The sequence below is a fragment of the Carica papaya genome, chromosome 4, assembly GCF_054855325.1.
Source record: "Carica papaya isolate Zhongbai chromosome 4, ASM5485532v1, whole genome shotgun sequence".
NCBI classification, from domain to species: domain Eukaryota; kingdom Viridiplantae; phylum Streptophyta; class Magnoliopsida; order Brassicales; family Caricaceae; genus Carica; species Carica papaya.
Genome location: NC_142312.1, coordinates 5,392,902 through 5,420,293, shown reverse-complemented (window position 1 = coordinate 5,420,293; position 27,392 = coordinate 5,392,902). Strand labels below are relative to the sequence as shown.

General features: G+C 31.8%; 1 protein-coding gene across 3 annotated transcripts; it reads right to left on the bottom strand.

The window, feature by feature from the left end:
- Positions 1-328: 328 nt before the first annotated feature.
- AGL14 (AGAMOUS-like 14) lies at positions 329-24,017 on the bottom strand. 3 transcript variants are annotated; one of them, XM_088217570.1, is made up of 9 exons: positions 23,879-24,017; positions 23,703-23,801; positions 23,403-23,600; positions 2,425-2,506; positions 1,295-1,356; positions 1,099-1,198; positions 891-932; positions 750-791; positions 329-618 (listed from the first exon to the last, which is right to left on the bottom strand). In XM_088217570.1, the coding sequence occupies exons 3-9, from the start codon at positions 23,582-23,584 to the stop codon at positions 490-492; spliced, it is 639 nt and encodes a 212-aa protein (XP_088073696.1). In that variant the 5' UTR covers positions 23,585-23,600; positions 23,703-23,801; positions 23,879-24,017; the 3' UTR covers positions 329-489. The 3 variants fall into 3 exon arrangements, with proteins under 3 accessions (XP_088073696.1, XP_088073697.1, XP_088073698.1); XM_088217571.1 differs by lacking the exon at positions 891-932; XM_088217572.1 differs by lacking the exons at positions 750-791; positions 891-932.
- Between the last annotated feature and the right edge of the window lie 3,375 nt (positions 24,018-27,392).

The following is a 27,392-nucleotide window of genomic DNA, read 5'->3' as shown; positions in this document are numbered from 1 at the left end:
GCAGAAGTTTTGGGAGAGGTTGGGAGTTGCTTTCAGGCAAGTCTAACGATGATGCGTGTTGGTATTGAATTCAAGTTTTAGAAAAACTGTTGCTTTTAAGTTGCATGAATATTCATTTCGTAATGATTAGTTTTATATATTAAAACATATTTATTTAATTCACAATCAACATCTCTTAATTAACTTACAAAACCCAATTAATTACCAAAAACACAAACTAAGCATCATGTAAATTGACAATTAACGAAGTTGAAATTTCACTCTGCAGTTTACTATAAAAGGAAGAGAAGAGAAGAGAAAAGAAAAAGCTTATTATAACAACTTTAAATAAAGCACAAGTCTGACTATACTTTTTCATTTAAATTTTTTATACAATAAGATGTTCATAACAATTAAAATAAAATTATTTGGCTCTTGAAGGTGCTGAGTATAATTAATTTATTACAAAAACCCAAAATAATTATTTAAAATTAATTTATTCTAAAGTTTTTATGGATTTTTGGTGTTCAGCCTCTTGGGTAGTCCTATGGACAATTCTGTCTCTACCTGCTGATCCAAACTTTGTTTTCTCATTTCTTCTGGGTTTTTCGCCTCGCCCGTTAGCAGTTGCAACCCACACTGCATTATTGAAATATCAAATACCAGATTAATCACCTAATATTTATCAATAAAATTAATTCATTGAAGTACAAATTTTAATTAAATAATTTTAAGATTTTCATATTTATAATTCAATTAATTAAAAATACCTTTTCCCGAAGCTTTTTATTTTCCTCCACAAGGAGTTTCTCCTTAAAAACGTGATTAGAGAGAAAAAAATCTCAGATCAGAAATTCTCTAATAAATCAAAAACATTATTTTACTAATATAAACAATTGCAAAAGAATTACCTCTTCCTTCAACTTTTTAATTTCATCCAAATATAATTGATTCTGTGTAATCGTAGATCCAAACAACGAAAGCTATTCATTAAGTTTCTAAACAAATGATAGTAAATTTCGAAAAAGGCTCGATAACTCTATTCTTGCATGGTGTATGAATTAACATATTTTTTAATACGATAATAAAAATAATATCGATTGTAAAACTGTGTTATACCTTTTTTGTTCTTATCTTACTCAAGCTTCGTTCGAGCTGAGTTTCTAAGCTCTGGAGCTCATCAACAGAGCAAGGTTCGAGCTCATTTCCAAGGAGTTTCCTACATTTCAAGATTTTCAAGATTAGCTTCAATTTTCCCATACAACTATTAAAGATATCTTGGAGATTGATTATCACAAGACTTTAAATTTGAAACCTTTGAGATATTTCAAGTTCATCAATCTTCTTGGTCATGGTATAAACCTCTTCTCTCACATTCTACAAAAAAAAAAAAAATAATAATAATAATAATAATAGTTAATCAAGACCCAATTACATATATAACAATATATTTATTTACTAATTTTTTATTCATAAAAAGAAAAGATATTTATAAGAATTTGAAAAAAAAATTTATCACATACAATAATTATGCATATTTCTGCTACAAATTTAAGTGATCTAATCTTTTTGTAGGTATTAGAGGTTTGGTCATTGAGCATCAAAACTTTAAAAAATACATGAAATTAATTATTTCTTAACCACCACAGAATGAAAATTTAACAATTACGATCATGTATAACTATTTACAACTTCGAACTAATTTGATGACGAATCTAACAACTAACGAATAGGTTATACGTCCTTATATATTTTTACCCAATATTTTCGAATGTTAGCAAAGATGATAGCACTTGTTTTAGAAATCTTAGTAGATTTCTACAATAAACTCATGTTAATGTTTAACATATCACAAAATCTATTAATAATATTTATAACTAATCTGATGTTATCCAAACTGTTCAACTCATAGAACTTATATGCTTCTAAAATGTTTATATGCATACAACCCGTTTTGCGCACATGCATGAATGCGTTTACGTACTACGTTTGTGCGTGAATACGTTTAGGTATGTTAAACTTATAAAATAAGTATATGTCGTTCTACAATTTATAAGGTTATTTTTTAAACTAAGCCAAGCTCATGGGCAAATTTTAATTTTAATTCAGATTATGTACGATTATCTAAAATAATTAATTTTGTAAAAACTCCGTAAAAATTTCTGTCTTTCTTTTTTCAGGAGTTTTTTCTAATAAGAGAAAATTTTAATAAAATATCTACTTACATACATGTTAAGTATGCATAAGAACAAAAAATAGAAAAAGTCAACCATCCCTCTTTTATTTTCCATTCCCTTCTCTTATTTCTTTTGCTTTCCTTACAACTCCCAAACGTATTGTTGGATATATATTCTTCAAAAGAAAACATCTATACGTAATGTTTTATTATGTGAATTCACTGATGAGTTATACGAAGTAAACATAATCTGGCTAGCTAATACTGACCTGTAAATCATCTCCTGAAACTTTGCTGCTGTGTCCAAAATCCTTGGCTTTCTTTTGATACCGTTCTATCGTCTTACTTACACTGAATATCCTCAAAAGAACAAGGAAGGAGGAAAAATAAAAGAATTAATAACAATACTGCAATGTTTTCAACAAAAATATAAATTATCCATGACAAATCACATGATCACAAGCATATACAGATATATCTATATAACATGTATCTTTCGAAGGAGTTACTTTTTCTACTTAGAATATATTGGAAGTGAATTAAATTTATGCAGAAATTCACAATCGTTTTTAATATAAGTTGGTGGAAATTTCTCTTATAAAAACAAAACAAAAACTTAGCTCATAAACAATTCTATAAGATTTGAGAAACAATATATACTAAGATTGATGAATCCTAAAATCTATTCGATATTTATGATCTTATAAAATTCAAATAATCAATTCAACCTATCTTATATTGTAGAAATCTACTTTAACTCTACGTAACATTGAACATAGGGATGAAAATACATATATTCATTATTGACGTATTTTATGATTTTTTCAATATATTTTTAATGATAACAGATATATCTCTCTAGTATATGCATGGAATCATATCAAAACAATATATAATATGTGCTTTTAAAGATCATTTGTATCTTAATAAAATTTAAGTTAGAAGAATTCATCTAATTTGAATTCACGACCATTATCATCATTTTTGAAATGAATCTTTAAATTTGAGTACATCCATGGCTACCCCCTTAAAATTCAGTTAAACATTCAATAGACTTTGCCTCATTTTGGAAGAAATAGTTGAACTTTTCTAAAGCTTTAATTTGGTATATTATATTGCCAATTATCAACTTATATATTTGGCGAGTAAATATTCTTTCCAATAGCTATGCGTATCCTCTAACCATAAAAAAATTATGATGCACATGGACTCCTTAAGTCTAAGTAATGGAATTAAATAGGATTTGGAAAGCTAAACCTAAATAATAATTACGTCTTATAAACCTTAAATAATCGAAGTTTACCAATTGAACATTAGTATATAGTCTTTTAACAAAAAAAAATCAAGAAGTTTAATTTACTAATAACTTCGATCACTAGTATGACACAACAAAGTGTGTATGCATGGTACAAATATAGCCACGAAAGAAACCCTTAACAAAAATGAGAATATAAGAATACCCAATCAATACAATTAAATAAGAGGGGATGAGCAAACCATTGCATGAGTCAGCAGTAGTGAAATCTCCACTGCAATTACATATAGTTTTATCATATAATTGGTAGGCAATGAGAGAGGGGTGGTTTGAGATGTTACAACTTCTTGTAACCTAGCTAAGAAGGAAAGAGATGTATGACTTAAGATGTGATTTTGAGAAAATATAGATATATTTTCTACTCATTATACTCATTTGCTAATCTGAATATCACTAGCTTTCATGGAGGTAGGCAAGAGGAAGCAAACCAAATTATGTTGTAGTGTGTTCTTATTAGAGGAAAATTTATTACTTTCTTGCTCATAAACATTTGTGAAAACTTCATTCCTTTCTTTATCTAGAAGTTCCGTGCGATAATAGGGATATAGTCCTCCTCCAACACAAGTATCTTCGTGACTTATTTGGAAAAATAAACAAGAATGCTTTAAAATGTTGTTCTAACCCAATGGTTTTGACACAAGATTTCCAAGATCCAGATGATGCAGAAACGAAACTCTTAAAATGGACATATTTCAATGATGGGAAACATCACGCAGAATCAAAAAATAACATAAATGTTTTAGGGAATTAACTAAAGAATAAGAAGATCTAACTTCACTTTCTAAGTTTTGGAAAGTTTTAGAATAAAAGAAAATAAGAGGATTCTTCTATTTCCCAGATTTTCTTTTTCTCTATTATTTCTATTTAACTTACTTGATTCACGGAAACTACTTGTGATTAGTATTCAAACACTGAGATATTATTTTGATTATTAAGATTCAAGACTTCTAAGTTTTGTTTTCAAACTCTCTTTGTTCTATAACAGTTCGTATTAGAATATTCATCCCACTGCCTGATTACTCATTGCAAATTTACACAGTACAGCTCTACTGCCTTCAAAGAAAAAAAAACCCTTAAAATCCTAAAATAGCCACCATCAGCAAACGTAAAAGAAAATATAAACAGTTGGCCAATGCAATATCTAGACGCCATCAGGGGGTGGTCAACACCGCCCTCTTCATTTACCTCAAAGGTTGCCAACCGGCTCTTTTACCACATTTCAGCCTTTACAGTCATTAAAATCCTCATTACTTGCCATAAACTCACCGGATCATCACTGCAATAGCAAGCCCTCCTCCCTGGCTGTGATGAGCAATGTTGAATCTAGATCTAAGGCTAGTGCCTCCAGTCGAGCTCACCACCCGAAGATCGAAGCCGGGGGGTCACCGAAGCTGACCTGTGACTGTCTTGCTCCAACCAATGTGCATGGATTTTGGTATTCTAAAACCCTATGTTGATTGGTCCAAACTAGTTTGATCGTATTCGATTCAACTCATCTGGTTCAGTTACCTCCAAACTACTTTTCAATATTTTCAAATCGGTTCTCTGCTTCCAGGCATGACCTTTCACTTCTTGAGGTTAATTCAGTCAGGATTTACATTATATCTCATTTTTCTTTAGGTTGGTTGATAATTCCAACAAATAAATCAATGTTTATTCATGCATTCAACAAAAGAATTGATTTAAGAATGAACATTAACTCTCAAAATCGGACTGATGGAATAGAAAATGAATGCAATACTAGTAGCTTCATGGCATCATGCGGGAAAAGGTTTAAAAGATGGCTTGTGAGTTAACTATAATGACTACTCAGAGGCTCCTTATGATGGTAGACCAATGAAAAAAGTTTTTGAGCTAACTGTTCCTACATTTAAATTATTAAGTGATTGGATAAGGGAATCACATATTAGCGAGATCTTAATTCTTAAAATACTTGCAAGAATTAGACTATATCTTGTAATTTTGGACTTTGATTTTGAAGAATTAGTCATAGAAATATTCAAGTACTTTCTTAAGTTTATCCGACTACAAAGGAAGAATGTTCTCTCATACGTAGACGAAATCATAATCACACTTCTACAAGACAGTGATAATCTTCCAATAGAATTATTATCTCTACTTTGGCACAATCTTTGAAGAGACAAGGAAAATGTTTCACCAAATGCTCATGAGTTAGTAAAGAGAGTTCTTGAAAGTTATTCTACAAACCCTGATGCATCTTTGATACAGGTAATAAAATCTTCGGGAATTCCTTGCAAGATTATAGTGATATAGTGACCTCCATATGTCACAACTTCTTTCTTTTTATAGAGCAAGATGATCTCATTATCATTAACAATGATGCAGTGACTACTAGATGTCATGACTAATCTCTTTCTATGAAACACGATAATCTCACTATCATTGATGATCTAACTCATGAGAGCATATTAATAAATGAGATAACATAAGAGATCCCATTGATCATCCAAATTAGAACAATGGAAGAGGTTGTGAAAGATGCTGCAATTTCTATCACAGAAATTACGTCATCTAGTGATTCATCTCCCATTGTATTGCAAACATTGATATTATTAAGGTTGAAAATAAAGATATTTTCAACAAATAGGTTCCACCTGAAGATACTACTCAAAAAATTTCTTTGGCTCTTAGCAGCAACGAAAAAAGTTTGGTTGTTCTTCCATTTTATGGATTTTATCATTCTTAATCGGTCTATTAGCTCTGCAGAATCCTTGACTTTGGAATTATTCATGTTTTTTCATTACAATTTCAAATTCCATAAACTTCACTTATTAAGAAAACAAGTTCTAACTTCGACTTTTTTGTATTTTGGCAATTCAAAGCTCGAGCTCAAGTTTTGACCTAATAGGGAGAATAATACAGAATAGCAAGCTCACAAAGCAGATATACTTCAATAATAAGAAATACATAGCGGAATTAGTAAAGGAATATAAGTATTTTGGGAAGTTAACTAAAAGGAATACAAAAATTTAATTTCTTTTTCTAAAACTTGGAAAGTTTTACAACAAAAGAAAATCAAAAGATTTATTTTTTTATTTCCTAAATTTTCTATTTTCCTAGTTTTATTTATTTAACTTATTTTGTTGTTTACTAAGTTTTCTAAATTATTGAAAAAGTTCCATATAGGGCATGATAAGCCCATATAAATCATGATCAATAGTAAGTTATGCTATATAATAATGCACAATACTAACCTATCTCAAATAATAGCCAAGAATCTTGTCAAGAATGGTTTATGTGTTTTTTTATTTCTGCTCCATATATATAACTCTTTTTAACATTTCTCCTCGAGCTATAGATTAGATATTGTATATCCCCAACTTGTCAATGATAGTCTAGAATGCTAGATTATTTAGTCCTTTAATCAACACGTATATAAGTTATGAATTAGTTAACATGTATGGGTTACACATTAAACCATTATTTAGCTTTCCTTAATAAAATATTTGTCAACTTCAATATGTTTAATTTTATTATATTTTATCGAGTTATAAGCAATGCTGATGGTCAGCTTATTTCATAGTATAAGTGTGTAGTCAAAACCAAAGTGTAGCCCTAATCCTTGCTTGAATTATTGGCCTTACCATTGAGCTTCTAACATTAACCTTTGGTATGTAATATCCCGCCTTAAAATTTGGTCCGAAATTAATTCAAAATAATAATAATAAAAATAAATTTAAATATAATTTTTAAATTTTTATTTAATGTAAAAATTAGTAAAAAATAAGTGGATGATGAAATTAAAAATAATTTTAAAAAATATAGATGAAAATTTTAGTTCGAATAGTATTTTTGAAAGAAAAAATAAAATTGAAGATCAAAACGTAATTTAAGAAAAATACACCACGCATGACCACCCAGACAGTAGCCCTAACGAACTGGAGTGCCACGTGACAAAGCACGTTGACTCGGTGTCACAAAGGAGATCACGCTGGCAATTCGCATTCCTGCGATCGGATGGTCCGGATTTGTTCCTGCGTACGTAGACGGTCCAGATTTGTTCACTCTTTAAACGTGATCGTACGATTCAGATCAAATCACGATGAACGATTCATATTTATTTCGTCTTTAAACTCGATCAGACGGTCGAGATCAATCACGATAAATGGTCCAGATTAAAGAGAGACGGTTATAAATATCTCACTTTACACTGAACCCTAACCCTAACCACCAACTCCCCACCAGAGAAGAAGAACTAGTCGCCGAAAAAGGAAGCCGACCCCCGTCCGTTGCCATGCTGGAGCCACCTCCGACCGCCAAAAGAAGGTAAAAAAAAATTTCATTCGCTCGAAATTTGATTTTGAACACCCCCATGGCAAAATCAGAACATAAAGACCTGCAGATTAGCCAAAAATCGCGAGTAAAGCTCGCCGCCGCGGAAAAAACTAAAAATCGTCTCCGATGAACCCCTTCTCAATTCCTGTTTTGTGCAATTTTTTTACTATTGTATTTACCATTCTGCTTTTTGCAGATTGACCGGAAAAAAATGTCCAACTGCAAAGGTGAGCTGGCGGAGCCGTCGCACCAGAAAATCCCACCGCTTGTGAGTTTTTATTTTTCGATTTTTTTAGCCAACTGAGACCCCTTAACATATTTTCTTGCAAGGATGAGTATAAAATCAGCTGAAAAATGTCAGTTCAAGACAAACCACTGTCGCAGGCGGCGATGCCGCCGCCAAAGCACAGCGGTGGCACTATGCCAAAATTTAAAAATTGGTCGGAAAATATTTTTAACACCGATTTTAAATTTTTTAGAGTATTTCTAGGTACTTGAAGCGTGTTTTAATTTTCGAAAAAAAAAATTAAGGGAACCCGGGGACTGCCAGTAGGCGCAGCTGAAAGTTCAGCATTTCGAATATTAATTCGGATAAGAATCCTTCACCTTATTCCCTGTTATAAAATTGAAGTTTAATTATAAATAATACAATATTTTGCGTAATTTAAAAATTTTTGATAATTAATTACAGATTGTTAATGAAACTGGAACCAGTTATTTATTATTATTTGTCATGTTATAATTAATTGTTTGAACTTACAGTTTTAAATAAATAATAATACACTGGAATTGCTTATTTTGCGTAATTTATAGTTAAATTGTGAAACTGAAAATTAAATGTAAACAGAAAATTATTTAATTAAGTGAATGAATGAATGGTAACCTTACTGAATATTCTCAGAGATGGTGGACGGACCGGGTACATAGGGAACTCTACCGTGAACATTGCCTCATACTGAATGGGGTATCGAGGATTGGTATTTTGGTGCTCATACCAGACAGGGTATGGGGATGGCCAGATCCACCCCCATACCGGATGGGGTATTGAGAGATAGTATTTTTTACACTCATATCAGACAGGATATGTGGACGGAGTTAGTTAACAATGTTGAACAAGAGTTCACGCGTAATGGGGACATCACTATGTACCTCAATAGATACCAGTAGGCAGATAAAAAAGGAAAGTTGTTGTTCTGCCTAATTAAAAATAAGATTATGATGTTGTTTATGTTATTGCCTCTATAGGTCAGTTTTGAAAATCTCGCTACGGTAAGTATGTAATAAATGATTTTATTTATGATAAATGAATTTACCTAAATTAAGAGATCTATTAGTTATTTTTGTAATTTTTACCAACCTTTATTTCTATATAGGTGAATAGTGTGACATTTTTACTGAGATAGTGTAGCTCACTCTTTCATTAACCATTTCAGATCAAAAGTACAAAGATCCAGATCTCGATTTACAAGATGGTTGCGAATAGGATGCCCAGTTATTTACTTTCCATTTATTTCTTTAATTTTTTATTTGTTTTTATAGAAAGGTCATTTTTGTGACCTCATTGGGTATTCTAAATTATTGTGTAAGGAATGTAAACCCTAACCTTATTATTTCGCTTCCGATTTTCTTTTAAATTTCAGGATGTTACAGTTGGTATCAGAGTCAAATTCCTCAAAACCATTCTTTACACAAAATCCTTACGAAACACCAAAAACAATAAATTATCACTCAACATTTCCTTATGAAATGCAGGTACAGATAGATGAGGAGAGAGAGATCCCCACTAAACTAAGTAGCTCGGGAGGGTTTGCTTTGAGAGAATGTGGACCGAATATTTGAAATGCTAGAGAGACTCATCGCTGCCCAGCAGGCCTAGGAGGAAATGAGGGAGCTACCTAACTCTCCCCCGCTACCACAGGTTGATCCACTCTGCAGTGGGAGGATCCTGAGCCACCCCAGTACGACCCTGCTCCTCTGCAGTACCATCTGGCACCACCATAGTATGGTCCAATGCCCCAACTGCATCATCCGACACCACCACAGTATAGCTTGGTGCTCCAACTATATCATCCGACACCATCATAGTACAATCCAGTGCATCCACCGGATGATCCAGTACCACCACAAGGCCATCCAGTCCATCCCCAGCACAATCTAGTCCCTCTTCTACGGGACCCAATTCCTCCCACAATAGACCCAAGCTATATTGATAAGTATAAAAAACTAAACTCAATCTACTTTTACAAGGGCATCCTCCTTTGAAGAGATCGAATACTGGTTGGCTGAGATAGAGAAGGCCTTCACGACTCTTGGAGTGATTTCCGAACAAAAAGTCATACTTATCACCTACATGCTGGTGGGAGAGACAAGTCACTGGTAGCAACTCAAGAAGCCACCCTACCCGTTCTAGTCACTTGGGAACAATTCTTAATGGCCTTCAATGCAGAGTACCTTTCAGAGTATCTTCAACATATGAAGAAAATGGAGCTTGCATACCTAGTCCAATGTGATATCACTGTATCAGAATATACCCGAAAGGTCTTATAGTTTGGTTGGTATTCCCCTGAGATCATGATGGATGAAGGCAGAATGGCTAGAAAGTTCGATTGGGGTCTCCGTCCTGAGATTAGACAGCAACTATATGTGTTCAAGTTTAGTACTTACTCGGCCGTTTTGATCAAAGCACAGCTAGTGAAAAGGAATCTTAGAATTTTCCCACCAGCAGTAGAGAACCTCAGGCCCTCGATTTCACACCACAGACCAGCACCTACTGCATTTATTCAGCAGAACAAGAGGCCTAGACTAATGACTCAGGCTCCTCCTCAGATTCCGATAAAAGGCTGCGGTAGGACTTGCCAGCACTATGGCAAAGATCATGGGAACTAACTCTGCTATCGCCTCAATAATACTTGCCATATATGTGGGAGTGTTCAACATTTCGCGAGAGAGTGCCCGAAGAATCAGAACCAAGTCAGACCTCTAATCCAAGATAAGACTTACAACCTCACTCAGCAGGATGCAAAAGCCAACCCAGAAGAGATACAGGGCAAATCTAAGAAAAAAAATTGTATTCGACAGATTCCGATAGTCCGAGACTTTTCGGATGTGTTCTCGAATGAACTACCAAGACTGCTAGTGGATAAAGAAATTGAATTGACCATAACTCTTCAATCAAGCACCCAGCCTATTTCGGTTGTCCCTTACCGCATGAGTCGTGTTGAGATGGAAAAGATGAGAAAACAGATCAATAAATTGCAGGATAGTGGATTCATCCGACATAATGTGTTCCCTTGGGGTGCAGGAGTCACATTTGCAAGGAAATGAGATGGGATGTTAAGATTATATATTGACTGAACTGAACAGGGTCACGATCAAGAACAAGTACCCCCTCCCTAGGATCGATGATCTTTTTGATCAGTTGCAGGGTGCTCAGGTCTTCTCCAAAATAGACTTGCGTTCAGATTACCATCAAGTAAAAATAAAAATAGAAGACATTCCCAAACAGTTTTTCGAACTAGGTACGGACACTGAGAGTTCATGGTCATGTCATTTGGACTAATCAATGCACCAGCCATCTTTATTGATTTGATAAACATGATTTTCAGACAATTCCTATATCAGTTCGTCATTGTATTTATCGATAATATCCTACTTTATTCAAAAAGCAAAAAAGAACACACTCACCATCTGACTCAGGTTTTGCGGTTTCTCAGAGAAAAAAAGTTGTATACAAATTTGAGTAAGTGTGAAGTTTTTCTCGAGCAGACTACCTTTCTAGGGTACATCGTATCAAGGGATTGAGTGTCAGTGAACCCCGAAAAAATTAAGACAGTGCTCGGCTGAAAAATATTAATCTCGATCAAGGAGATTCGTAATTTTCTGAGAATGATAGGTTATTACCGCAGGTTTGTGAAAAGATTTTTTAGTCTATCTACTCTTTTGACTCAGCTCACAAAAAAACATCAAGTTTGAGTAGAACGAAAACTGTAAAATGAGTTTTTCAGAACTAAAGAAATGGTTGACTACTGCACCTGTGTTGGCCTTACCGAACAGGACAAGTTGATATACAGTTTATAGTGATGTCTCCTACTTGGGGTTGAGTTGTGTTATAATACAACATGTGAAGGTCATAGCCTATGGGTGTAGGCAGCTAAAAAATCATGAGAAAAACTACTCCACCTATGATTTAGAACTCGTCGCGATTATCCACGCCTTAAAGACTTGGCGTCATTACTTGTATGAAGAGATCTTTTAGATCTATACTAACCATAAGAGCTTGAAACACATATTCACTCAAAATGATCTCAACATACATCAGAGAAAATGGATAGAACTCATCAAGGACTACGATTGCAAAATCTTGTATCACCCGGACAAGGGCAACGTGGTAACCAACGCACTTAGTAAAAAAAGTGCAGGTATATCAGCTCACTTAATGGTTTTAGAATACATAGCAATAGGAGATGCACAACCGGTACAACTCCAGGACCTGAAGAGACTTACATGTTTGGCCCATATAACTATTCAACCTGAGTTGATATAGAGAATAAAGAAAACTCAATCCAATGATTCCATTATAGCAGCCCTCAAGAAAGATGCAAAACAGGAAGTAAATTCAGAATTTCGAGTCTCTGCTAATGGATTGCTTAGATTTCAAGATAGAGTATGTATTTTATATGATAGTGAACTGAAAAAGGACATCATGACCAAGGTCCATACCTCAAAATTTGTCACGCATCCCGAAATCACTAAGATGTATTAAAGTATGCGACTCTGATTTTGGTGGAACAGGATAAAAAAAATCAAGGCAGAGCATCAACGCCCAGGCGGGCTACTGCAGCCATTACCAATTCCAGAGTAGAAGCGAGAACACATCACAATGGATTTCATGACAGAATTTCCTAGAGCACGCTCGGGACATGATGTCATTTGGTAATTATTGACCGACTCATCAAATTTTTCCACTTCTTAGCCATCACAATAACCGATCATTTTGACAAACTAGTAAGAATGTATATCCATAATATAGTCAGGTTACATGAAGTGCTAGTGACAGTAGTGTTCGACAGGGACCCCAAGTTTACTTCTCGGTTCTGCTCTAATTTTTAGCAAGCCATGGGAACGAAACTGTCCCTTAGTACCGCATTGCACCCTCAGACCGACGAACAATCAGAAAAGACGATCCGCACACTAGAGAATATGCTTTGAGCTTATGTTCTTAACTTCGGGGGTCATTGGGATGATCATTTACCATTAATAAAATTTGCCTACAATAACAGTTACTAAGCAAGTATTGGCATGACTCCGTACGAGGCATTGTATGGTCACCCAAGTAGATCGCCGATATATTGAAAAGAAGTGAGTGATAGAAAATTATTCAGTCCAGATTTTATAAAGGAGACTACAACCAAAATAGTTAAGATCAGGAAGAACAACCAAACGGCTCAGAGCAGGTGGAAGAGTTATGCGGATGCCTAGAGGAGGAAATTAGAATTTGAGAAAAGTGATCGAGTGTTCCTTAAAGTCACTCCTTTCAAGGAAATCAGTAGGTTTGGCAAGAGAAGAAAACTAAATCCCTGATTTATTAGGTCATTTGAAATCTTAGACAGCATTGGCACCATGGCCTACAGACTGGCACTGCCTCTAGAACTATCCAGGTTCCATAATATGTTTTATGTGTTCATGCTACACAAGTACAACCCGAACCCCTCTCACGTCTTGGCCCATGAGCTTCTTTCACTTTAGGAATATCGATCCTACAAGGACGTACCGGTGGGTACTGTGGACCGAAAGAGTAGAGTACTCCGCAACCGAGAAATACCTTTCCTTAAAATCCTACAGCAGAATGACACACAAAGAGAGGTCACATGAGAGCTATAATCAGACTTCATAACCCAATATACCCAATTGTTTTATTGAGTGAAAGAGAGACAAATTTGAAAGACCAAATTTCTTTTAGGGATGGAAAGTTGTAATATGCAGATCCGAAATTTAGCTCGAGATTAATTCAAAAAATAAATAAATATAAAAATAAATATATTTAAAAATATTTTTTAAATTTATAAATTTTTATTTAATGTAAAAATTAGAAAAAAATGAGTGGATGATGAAATTGAAAATAATTTTCGAAAAAAAGATAAAAATTTGAGTTCAGTGGGTATTTTTGAAAGAATAATCAAAAATTAGGGGTTGAAACGCAATTTAAAAAAAATATGTCACGTATAATCACCCAATCAGCAGACCTGACGAACCAGAGCCAGCCGCGTGGCAAGGTGCGCTAACTCAGAGCCACACAGAAGGCCACGCTGGCAATCCACGTGCCCACGATCAAAAAGTCTGGATTTATTCCCGCGCGCGTGAATGGTTCGGATCCATTCCCTCTTCAGGCACGATCGGACGGTTGCGATTTAATGTAATGAACGACTCAAATTCGTTCTCTCTTTAAACACCATCGTACGTTTCATATCAAATCTCGATGAACAGTGCAGATTTATTTTCTCTTTAAACGCGATCTGATGGTCGAGATCAAACGCAATGAACAGCTCAGATATAAGGGAGACGGGTATAAATATATCACTTCAGATCGAATCCTAACCCTAACCGCCAACCCCCCGCCAGAGAAAAAGAACTAGTCGCCAGGGAAGGGAGCCGATTGTTGCCTGCTGTCGCGCCAGAGCCACCTCCGACTGCCAAAAAAAGGTAAAAAAAAAATTTATTCACTCGAAATTTGATTTTGAACACCCCTGTGGCCAAATAGGAGCAAAAGAACTGGTTGATGTGGCAGAAACTGCGGATAAAGTCCTGCGACGCTGCCACAGAAAAAACTAAAAATTGCCTCTGATGAATCCCTTCTCGATTCCTGTTTCATGCAATTTTTTCACCATTGTATTCACCATTTTATTTTCTATAGGTTAACCTAAGAAAAATGTCCAAACGCGAAGGTGAGCCAGCAGAACCGCCGCACCAGAAAATCCCGCCGCTAGTGAATTTTTGTTTTTCGACTTATTTTGTCCAACCGATGCCCTTTAACGTGTTTTCTTACATGGATGAGAATAAAACTGGCCGAAAATAGCCAGTCTGAGACAAACCGCCATCCCAAGCGGCGGTGTCGTCGCCGGAGCACAACAGTGCTATCGTGCCAGAATTCTGAAATTGGCCAAAAAAGATTTTTAACACCGATTTTGAATTTTTTTGGGTATTTCTAGATATTTAAAGCGTGTTTTAATGTTCGAAAAAAAAATTCAAGAAATCCGGGGATCGCCAGTTAACGCAGCTAAAAGTTTAGTGTTTCGAACACCAATTCGGGTAAGAATCCCTCACCTTATTCCTTATTATAGAATTGAAGTTTAATTATAAATAATACGGTATTTTGCGTAATTTAAAAAATTTCGATAATTAATTACAGGTTGTTAATGGAATCAGAATCGATTATTTATTACTGTTTGTTTTATTATAACTAATTATTTGATCTTACAGTTTTAAACGAATAATAATACACCGAAATTGGTAAGATAATTTAATTGTGTCTTCTTGATGCATGTATTACTTATTTTGCGTGATTCACTATTAAATTTTGAAACTGAAAATTAAATGTAAATAAAAAATTATTTGATTAAGTGAATGAATGAATGGTAGCCTTACTGGATATCCTATGAGATGGTGTGCAGACCGGATACATAGAGAACCCCACCGTGAACGTTATCTCATACCGGATGAAGTATGAAAACGGTTCGTTTCACCCTCATACCGGACGAGGTTTTGAAGGACGGTATTTTTTGCGTTTATACTGGTCAAGATATGGAGATGGTCAGTTAGTTAACAATGTTAAATAAGGGTTCACGCGTAGTGGGGACATCCCTATGAATTCCCATGGATAACAGTAGGCAGATAAAAAGGAAAAATTATTATTCTGGTTAATTGAAAATGAGATTATAATGTTATTTGTGTTATTACCTCTATAAGTCGGTTTTAAAAATCTCGTTACGGTAAATATGTAATAAATGATTTTATTTATGATAAATGAATTTACCTAAATTAAGAGGTCTATTAGTTGTTTTTATGATTTTTATCAACGTTCATTTCTGTATCAGTGAGTAGTGTGACATTTTTATTGGATTAGTGTAACTCACTCTTTTATTAACTATTTCGAATCAAGAGAACCAAGATCCAGATCCAGATCTCGATCCACAAGAGGGTTGCGAATAAGATGTCGAGTTATTTACTTTCCATTTATTTTTTTGATTTTTCGTTTGTTCTTTTAAAAGATTCATTCTCGTGACCCTATTGGGTATTCTAAATTATTGTGTAAGGAATTCAAATCTTAACTTTATTATTTCGCTTCCGCATTCAATTTATTATTTATTTCCTTTTAAGTTCCAAGATGTTACATGGTATGTTTAGGCTTCTTGCAGAAGATATACTAAAGATTATCCCCTATTGCTAACATTAAATCTTGAATTTTTCGCTTGACTTAATTCCTTCCCTTGTTGGCATGCTTGAGGCCTTTGAAAATTAGTGTTGAGCTACAGTGGTCAGGAGTCTAACATGACCTTCTCTTGCTATGTTCTAGTGATATAATAACAATTACCTCATTTAGTAATAATATTTTATTTTTACCTGAAATTTGGATTCTTACTTGATCAATCTCCAAGTAGAGTCTTGTCAGAAATCAATAGGTCTGATTTTTACCCATAAATTGTTTAAGATGTGTTACATCCTTACCATAGTCCATCATAAAAATTCAGTACGAATCTAATTCTTGGCATCAGCCTTTGTACATATTAGAATATTTAGTGACTGACCTATTTCATGCTTTGTACACCATGTTGGATATTCAAGTCATAAGTCTAAACTACATCTTTGACTTTAAAATATATTTCCTTTATTGAATCTTACATTTCTTTAGTTGTCGACTAGAATATAACTATTTTACTTATTTATAGTGATATAGAGTTCTAAAGTCACTCTATGATCATTGAGCATTCCGTGTCCCATGTTTTAAAAGCGAGTTCTCTTAGTCTTGGTCCAATTTTTAAAAAGTGAATTAACTTTTCTTTTCCATTGAGGGTGATTCAAATTAATTGCAACCAACTCAAGTAGATCTTCCAATAAAATAATAAGCAATCTAGATTAATTGAAATTCACTATTGCATTGGATAGGGTTTCCCATATGGGAACTTGTTCCCGTACTTTAGGATGCAACATTCAACATATTTTAAAAATTGTGGGGCAACTAAGGCCAAATAAAACATCACGTGAAGGACGTCATCAACAGATAGCGCAGTTGTGTACCCTGGATGAAACCACTGCTTGGAGCAACTGAGTAAGAAAATGGAAGTATGACTATTGGCAACCTAGACAAAGACGTGTACGGCAAGATGGATTGTTGCTCGATTTGTATGCGACTAGCAGTGTGCGACCGAGGAGGTTGGGCACACAGTTATGGCGAGGCTGTACAGGTCCAAGCATGAAGTTCTGGTGATTGAAGGCTGAGTGATTCCTTCTAGCTACTTCTGGCTGTGAGATTCTGGTGGCTATGGTCAATTATAAAGGGCAGCTTGTGGTGAATGACAGATATGTGGAGGCCAGCGACTATAATTCTAGTGTTTGGCAATTAAGACTAGCTTTTTTTAGGGTTTTCTTATAGATAATGAAAGTCAAGTAGTGTTTCTAGTAGACTTGAGTTTTTTAACTTAGAGCTCTATCAAATTCAAGATCGATAGCATCACTATAATCAACATCGTCACTACCAATATCATCATTATCATCAATATCGATATTATTAATAAAAAAAAAACTTAATGTTTGTTATCCATATACTTATTCAAAAATAATGTAATGAAAGGAACATAGGAGTTTGTGGCTAGGTATTTGACTAAATAGGCTTGTTCGGTTCCTATGGAACCTATCACTAAAATACCCTTTTAGTTGGTGAGGAGGGGTTCACGTCTAATTAAGTAGTTGGTGAGGCAATAACTTACCAAGACGATGATCAATTGCTTGTCTGAGAGGATGATCAGCCACACTAAGACTAAGATATGGCCTAGACTCCAACGAGGTGCAGTAGCGGAAATTTTCTTCAACAGACAAAAGCCTGACGAAGTAATGCCACGTAGAGGTAGGCCCACGGGTTGTGAACTTCTTTTCCTAGAGAAGAAGCAATGACAGCATCTAGAGGATAAGCATCAGGTAACTCTGTACAAATAGCCACAATAATAAAAAGGATGCAAATGTTATCCGAAATGATTGGGTATAAAGCGTCTATATTTAAGTCCGCTATCAAATCCCAAGGCTCAGTCCTGAATAAGCAGTGAAAAGTACCAAGCTAGAGTATGGTAGGGACAGAAGAAATTTTCAATGTCGCGGTGAAATGCGTAGAGATCGGAAAGAACACCAACAACAAAAGTACTCTGCTGGACCAACGTTGACACTGAGAGACGAAAGTTAGATGATTGAATGGGATTAAATACCCCAATAGTCCTTTGCAACCAATCTTCTCATTTGCGATCAACATCTTTTAGAGTCTTTCTTGAGCGAATTTTATTCTATAAAAAAATAAAACATCTTATAAAAGTCTCTATTAATGATTTTCAGGGCATCTTAAGGTTAGTCAGTGACCTTTTCATGCATTATATTAGATATCAAGAAAAATCCATTCTGCCTTCAAAAGATACGTCTCTTCTAATGAATAAATAGAAATATTACTTTGCCACCTTAAGGTAATGTCATTTTTATATGGGGTCTCAATAATGAAATATCATGTGAAGAATGATTGAATGTATATTTTATTGAATATTACAACTATATTTATATATATTTTCTAGAACATATAAAGAAATAGACCATTAATTGCTTGTGGTGTATTTTACTATAATGTCTTTTAACATAATTATATAATCTCTTTGGTAGTTATTATGCAAGATCGCGTTTTACTTTTTTGGTGGAAGCTTTATTGAGTCGATAGAAAAGATCATGCACTCTAGGGGTCTGTGTATATTGATTAAAGGTGTAGGCGCATAACTTACTCCATCTAAATTCTATATGATGCCTTATATCTAAGTACCACTGTTCAAGAACTTTTTTTAGACCCAACCACCAACCTTTTAAAATTCAGCTCAAATTACTAGTAATATACAACTTGAGATCTTATATGGGCTGAACAATCATATATTTTCTAATGTAGAATTAGAATTCACAATTTTTACAACTTAAATCCTTAATGTTCTCATCAATATTATATATCACAAATACAAATCACAATTCAAAGGCTCATAAGGTCTTAAATTGCACCACATAGTCAGCAAGATAGCATGTGCTCTGATACCATTTGTAACACATTTAGGCATAAATACCACTAGTCAAACAATACTTGTCAGCTTGATACTCTAGTAACACATTAAAAAGAAATGTGATTATTGAGTTTCATAAGAGCTCAAGTCAGATACTACTAATAAATTAAATTTGAATTTTTTAGAACTGGTGGTTTGAACCTTAAAAGTCATTGGACCAATGGTACTTGAAACTTGAGTATTACGAATTTTACCAAAGTATGTACTAATTGGGTGACTCCAAGCTAGAATGATTTTGGACCTTATGAGTCCTTAAAGTGTGAATTATGATTATTCTATGTGGCCTTGATAAGGACATCAAGATCTTAAGTAGTGGATATTGTGATACTCGAATATCACATTGAAAATATATGTGGTTGTTTATCTCTATATAATTACTCGAATTGTCTATTACTAATAAGTTGAATTTGAGTTTTTAAAAATAGTTGTTTGGAACTAACAAGTTATTGGGTCAGTGATATTTTGGTCTATGGCTTTATACTCCATATATGAATAGCCTTCTGGGGCCTAGCTTGGGGCCACCAAATTTTCAGTAGTGTAGTGAATTTTGATATGTGATGTTATAATTATTTTGGCATTTATTGGGGGATTAGCCATGATTATGTGTTTTAAATGTGTAGCTTTTTAGTTATTATTATGCCCGTACTATAGCATAGATATCCATTATTGTGTTGACTCCATAATATAAGATACGTATATCTTAGTTTGGGGTAACAGTACTTCTGTGTTTTGTATCATGTATTCTCTTTGTTTTTTGTGTTTGTAATCTCTTTAATATTAAAAAAGTTTTATTATTCAAAAAAATATTCTCATAGTTTAAGTTTTTTATATATTAAATAAGGAGTAGACGATTGTGTTAGTTAAAATAGAATTTTACTTAATTTTGAGTCATCGATTCTCTTGTCTTCTAGAAATTGCTATAAAAATTGAAGGAGAAGTATTAATTCATTAGGAGATGAAGTTCAAATAAATCTTAATTCTTTTTTTTTTTGTATTTCTTGTGTAAATATATATGATTGGCACCATGAGAAATTCCTATATTTATTGCCTACAAGCTATTATAAAATATTCTAATACTTTATGTCATCACTCATTTTAAAAATAAAAATTGGTTATATTGGTTATTTGAGGTTTAAGCTAATGGTTTTTTAAAAAATAAAAGGACATGTTTTATTGGATAAAAGCAAAATAATTACAAAACTTGTGAATAATCACCAAATATAGACACTAAACACAAAGTTTTTTTCTAAGAGAAAAGACAAAACATGCATACAAAATAATAGAAAATACAAGGAGATAAAGTCGATTAAGTAAGCTATGATAAGTTCTAAGCTTGAAATCGAAAATTTATGAAGATAAAAGTGCTTGAATGAACTTTCTTATGAGTCAAATGTGCTTAAATCATATTTTAATAGAAAAACAACATATAATATTTGGATAAAGATCAAAAGTACTAAAAGTTCATGAACTTCTAGTCCCAAAATAAGAATTCTTGAGATTATTTTTTTATTAAGAACTTTTTAAAAAAGAAAAAAGTAACTCTTTTAATCATTATCTTGATCAATTACTTCTCAATAAATTTAAAAAAAAAATTATAAGTCATCAACCACTATTTAACTAAATGGTTGGTATGTATTTCTCTTTTCTTATAAAACAATTATAAGCTCAAATCGGATATACTCTTTTACGTAATTATTTGGAAGTTATTTTATATTATATTATAGTTGATATATTTGTATCGCTTAGATAATGAATATTGTGTAACTTTCTATTTTTTTAAAAAAAAAAAAAAAGTTACAACTCTACCACCATCTCATTTATTTTTAATTATTTTATGTTAAATACAATTATGTTACACAAAAAATTAGTAAAATTTAATAATAAAAATTAGAGTATGATGTTGATAAACTTTATTTGCAATGATTTTTATGTATTCTTTGTATAAAAATACAGTTAAAATAATTTTTAATTAATGAGAAGCTAGTTAGCTATTTTCAGTCATTTTACTAAAAGTTTCAGATTAAAGCTCCTAATTTTATCATCAGTTTGTAACTTTTAAAATCTTAAAATTAAGACCAAAAAATAAGATAGCCAAATATTTTTCAAACTTAAAACATTATAAGCTTAAGGAAAAATTAAGTTATGTAAAACAGTCAATTCTATCTTTTATACTTATGGCTAATTGTAAATTATAATTTGTCTAATTTTAATCATTTTATTAAGTTTTCAACTTATAAATTCTCTTCCCGTGCTAGTACCATCTATGTAGAACATATAAATTTTTCTTTTCTAAAAAAGAATATACAATAACCTTAACACATTTTCTATAGCTTACATGCTTCACTAACCTAATAACAAGTCTTAAAATGCATGAGTTATAAGCTAATTAGAAAAAATAAAACCAAATACCTCCATAGTAATACAGAAAATTAAGCAAAACCTAGTTAAATTTTAGCACCTATGGTAATGAAGTCAAGTTCAAACACATGTAAATCGTAATCAAGAAAGCAAGATATGCATGCATGTTAAAGCTCTAGGAAACATATTATTACATTCCCTTTCTTATTTGAATTATTACAGATAAAGCAAGCTTTAAATTCATCATGCATAAGATGGAGGATGACAAAGATAACCTTATCTTGATGTACTCAAAAAGCACAAAATATATGTACGTTCATATACTGCGTGAGCAAAATTTCCTTCCAAGTTTTGATATGTACATATATAAGATATATATACACACACATTTATATATATATATATATATATATATATGAGAATACAGTTTTTCGTTGATGCATTACCAGAATTATATAAGATATATATAGTTACTGTATCTGACGGCCACACAAAACAACAATCTTTTATTAGAATCTTAAGCGATACATAATTTAAGCATGCAAATATATAATGTGTCTAGATATTATATATAGATGACTTAATGATGACATACCATTAAATGGTAATATTACATACATAATTAGATGGTTAATATTACATTATAATTTAAGTTTGGATACATATGTGGTTATTAGTTCCTAAAAGCTGAGATGTATTCTTTACATGTTATAACAAAACTACATTAATTTGCTATTATTACCTAATTTTGTTTGACACCATATACATATACATATATTTATATATAGTCAAACAAAAATAAAATAAAGGTGGAATACCTTGAAGAAAGCAATGCATCTTTTTTACCCACATTAAAGGAATAAGTAATCTAAGGAGTGAAGCACACGATGTACATGAATATTAATTAGGTACGGCAAACTTCTAGCTCACCAATTAGATTAATCACATATATATATATATAGCCTTAATTATAACGATTCTCCTTAGCTTTTCTTTTAAAAAAATAAAGAGAGAAAAAAGTGTTAAGAACAAGATGCTATTTTCACTAAGATTATGTGCTAATCACATTGTTAATCGTGATCTCTACATATATAAATTATCTTTCTTGATTAATTAAATCATTAACAGAATCCAAACCCGTGATGTTAGCATGAAAAGGATACATTGATATCTCTGCTAATTACTGTCATCTCAAGGTACTTTTTGTTTTAGGGTACATTTTCCTGCAACCTCTCTCTGATCATGTACTATCATGAAGGTAATCCAATTTAATTCATGTAGCAATCCAATTTAATTCATAAACTATCATGAAGGTAATGTTTTTGCTGTTCATGGAAGGAATTATTAATCAAAAGGATTGAAAACAGTGATTCTACTTAACGTGCATGAATTATTGGGATAAGTTATACATAGATATATATATATATATACATATTCCTATATGTTAGACACCAATGGACCTACTGAAGATATTCACTATCTTAGACCCATATATAAACTGATGAGAAAGGACTGAATTTCTAAGTTTTAGTTTATGAATTAGAAACATCTAAATTCCATTAAGAGAAAAACAAGTTAAGCTTGATTTTCAAAGCCAAAAATGACATGGAAGAAGGGGACCTCTTTGACAGATGAAGCAGTCTGATACTATAGTACTGTACTTGTCTAGGACTGCTGCAAAGAAACCCTACAGCTAATATATATTAATTTCTTTCACACAAATCAACGAGATATTAATCTTCAGATTATCTATTAATCAACAATTCACTAAAAAAGAAATTCAGTACATATATATATATATATATAAATTAGTACGAAATCAACATTTACATATATAGCAAGAAAGAATCATCACGATCGTACAAGCATAATTAAAACCAGTAGATGTATGTATGCATATGTACATGTTGATGGAGAAAATAAGACTGACCTAGAACTTGAAAACTCATAAAGCTTTCCTCTCGGGGAGAAGATGATGAGTGCAACTTCAGCATCGCAGAGGACTGACAACTCAAAGGCCTTCTTGAGCAATCCATTTCTTCTCTTAGAGAAGGTTACTTGCCTGCTTGTAGCATTTTCTATTCTCTTCATCTGGGTTTTTCCCCTAACCATTTTCTGATCTCTCTCTCTTTCGCCAACACCAGTGAAAAATGGAGGGAAGAAATTGAATACCCAGAAAGGAAAAGCGAGAACTACGAAGTTTCCCAAAACAGAAAGGATATATACTTACAAGGAAGAATTTCTCAGTTTTTGCACATATGGAAATCCATGGAAACCCTAGATTTCAGATGTTCACTCCTTGTTTCTCTCTCTTCTTCCTGCTTTAATCCTACATTTAAGAGGAAATATATTATATAAATGTATATACTTACATAAATAGCAAATAAACAAAGACGAGAAGGCAACCTCTTTCTCCTTTTGGTAAATTGAGGAAAGAAAAACAGTCACTCCCAAAAGAAGCAAAAACAGATCGGAATATATGCCAAAGACTCAGAGGTTCCACTCATGAAGAGACAGATAGAGGCACCAAGAGTTTATGCTATCAAACGAGGCGATGACACCTGGGTAGATGGACTGACAACCTACATGTCCGGTACCCGTCGAAGCGACAGTCAAGGGAGGTTCACCTTTTGATCCAAGAGCACCCAACATGTTTACCGGTTGCCAGTCCGTCTCGGACGACGTGTAAGAATAGTCTCTTGGTTGCATGCAAATTCTGAGCACTCGCTGGAGACGATAACAAAAAGATGACAGATAAAAGCATTTCATTGCAAAACTATTAAATAGCCGGTTTCGGTCCGTACAAGGATTAGCATGATGTCTATGTTATCCGTACGCTATGGTTGAATCTGAACCAATAGGATTACGACAGCTCAGCAGCGGACCTGATATTTTCAGGTTGCGTCACGTGGCTTGTCCTTGTTGGCGCATTATTTTAAAAAAAAAATACATTTTTTTTTTCCTTTTATTAAGGTTTTAATTGTGGCAAGTGGTTGCGCACTACGGGTGTGTAATGAGTATCGGTTATTGTTATATGTTTCTTCTTTTCGAGTTCTTGTTGTAGGGAGCGCGTGAGGGAAGAGCGTGGGGGGGACCACGAGCTTTTTTAGCAATTGGTGGATAATGAATTGGATGGGAGTCCCATCGATGGTTGTGTTTTTGACTAATGGCGTACCATAATTTTCTCTCTTTTTCATTATATTAATAATTTACTATTTTTTTAACTATTAATGATTTTAAAATACTATTTTAGTTCATTTTAATTAAATACAACATATATTTTATAAATAATTATATATTTTTTATTTCAAAAATAACTAATTAAAATAAACAAAACCTTCACTGCCTCATAAACATTTACATAATTAGAAATATATTTTATTCAGTCTTTTCATCGATACTTTCATTCACTCATTAATACCGATAAATACTATTTTAATAGATAATTGAACATATTATTTGATTTGACATTATTTAATTTTTATAATTTAATAATATATTATTTTAAATTTATAAAAAATATTATTATTTGAGTTATTATTTAAAAAAATTTATATATTTATTAATACATTAAATTAATATATAATAATTTAAAAAAATAGAAAAAAAATTTAATACCAAGAAAAATAAAAGAGGAACAAAGGCATAAGAGCAAAAACATCCATTAAAAAAACGTGAAAGTTAACAAATCAATACATATACATACATGTGTGTGTGAAAGGAATATTGCAAACGTCACTTAGCATTTTCTTATTTTTTGGAATAAAAATAAAAAATAATATATTAATGTCAACTATACATATCTATACTATATAAAGATAATCTATTAGATATTATCCACTCAAATATTATAATAAAAAATAAAATTAATATGATAATTATCATTACATTTATAATACATTCAAGATAAAATTTTAAACATTTTCTACTTCAATTTTAAAATATGTATTAATACGATATTATAAATAATATTTATCTTTTTAAAATTTTAAAACACAAAAATGCAATTCAAATTTTAATTAACTACAAATCATAAACCTTATAATTTTTAAAAATTTTGATAACTTATATAATAATTATCTGTTTATAATTTATACAATATAAAAATAATCTTTTAAATACAAAAATATAATATTCTAAAATAACTTAAGTGATATAAATAAAATTCACTTTCGTAATTTTTTATGCACAACATGTTACTAATATGAAATGACTCCATTTATCTAATGAATAGATTTATTTGGATTAATACAATAAATTATTTACTTGATTAGTTTATTTATAACATGTTTTGTATTTTTAATTAATTATAAATTTTAATAAAGTCATAATCCATGTGTAGCACAATCTAGCTTTTGTATTTTAAGTACATATATATAGTATGTGTTAAAAATAAAAATAAAAAAACTATTTAATTTTACTTTTAATGGTCAAAAAACAATTTTTAATTCATTAAGTACGTAATAATTCAAAAAGAAAATAAGAACTCATTAAAGATGCAAGTTAAATTTATACTCACAAATTTGGTACTTGCTAGTGGGACCCAGTCACCACATGATAGATGAGATATAACGCTTTCTTTCTTAATTTTTTTTGTTTTTTTGTTTTTTTGCTATTAATTTATCTCATATTTTATTATTACAAAAAGCTTTATAATCATTTCTTTTGATAAATTATTTAATTTATATTAACTAATGATAATGAAGTTTATTCATATTTATTTTTATGTATAGTTTATTACTATGTAAATACATAATGTATTTCTATATTTATATTATACGTACACTATAATTTTAATTTATCTATTTTTAGAAAATACCAAAAAATTATTTACACAAATTCATAGTTAGATAATGAGCGATAAAAACTCAAATATAAAATTAGTATAAATTTATATTTATCATTTTTAGAATATATACATCGGAGATTATTGAAATACGTGTGCTTCAATAGAAGTAATATTATATGTTTAAAATAACTTAAAATATCTACATCTTGATTTTATAAATAAGTAGTTAAATATTTAAGTTAAAATAAATATTACATGTTACTCAAAATAAATAAATATTGTATCAACAAACATATCTATTTTGGAAGTAGAGTATAATGTATTATAATACTTTAAATTTTGGTAATTGTTTATAATTTATTTTTATTTTGTCTTATATGCAATATTGTATACACAAAATATAAAGAGACTAGTATAATTACCTTATTTCATTTTACAAGTTATAAAACCACTAGATGAAGGATGTGGCATCCTCATTATCATATATCGGCATTTGTCCAATTTTTAATCTCATCAATTGGTGTCATATTCCCAAAGAAAAAAATATATATAGTAATTATTTGGAACAATAAGTTGATATATTATTTTTTATCCAAAAAAAAAAAAATTTAAAGAGAAAAGATAAATGATTAACTTTATTATAATATTATCATGTAAGAAGAGCACTACAATTATAGAAGAAAAAACTCAAAAAATTAGTATTTGAGGAAAATTGCCAACATGGAGGAGTTAATACAACCTTTATTCAAATACTAAATAAACAAATTACATATAAGTGAATAAAAATATTTAAAATAAGAAAAAAATCATTTGAATGTCTCCAAATAAGTAGATGATAAATAAATAATAAGGTTGTCAAGCCGGAGACATACCATAGGAGCACGAAATTACAACCAAAGTTTAAAGAGACTAGTAATTGAGATATTATCCTATGTCCTATTTAACACACTGTTCGTCCATTGATTACAAAAATATTTATTCACTCTCTTTTCAACTAATTACCTCAACATACTTCAACTAAAAATTTATTTTATACTTGTTGAATGTGTAACACCTAACCTTTCTTTTTTTTGTTTATTAATTATTATTGTATGAATATAATTATTATTTATGTAATTTTAAATTGAATTT

Bases quoted from the DNA above. Each gene is read 5' to 3' on its own strand.
- AGL14 (XM_088217570.1), bottom strand. From the start codon at position 23,584: ATGGTTAGGGGAAAAACCCAGATGAAGAGAATAGAAAATGCTACAAGC. The intron at 2,507-23,402 runs GTCAGTCTTATT...GAGGATATTCAG, and splicing joins TATGAGTTTTCAAGTTCTAG to TGTAAGTAAGACGATAGAAC. The intron at 933-1,098 runs GTATAACACAGT...ACGATTACACAG, and splicing joins GTAAGATAAGAACAAAAAAG to AATCAATTATATTTGGATGA.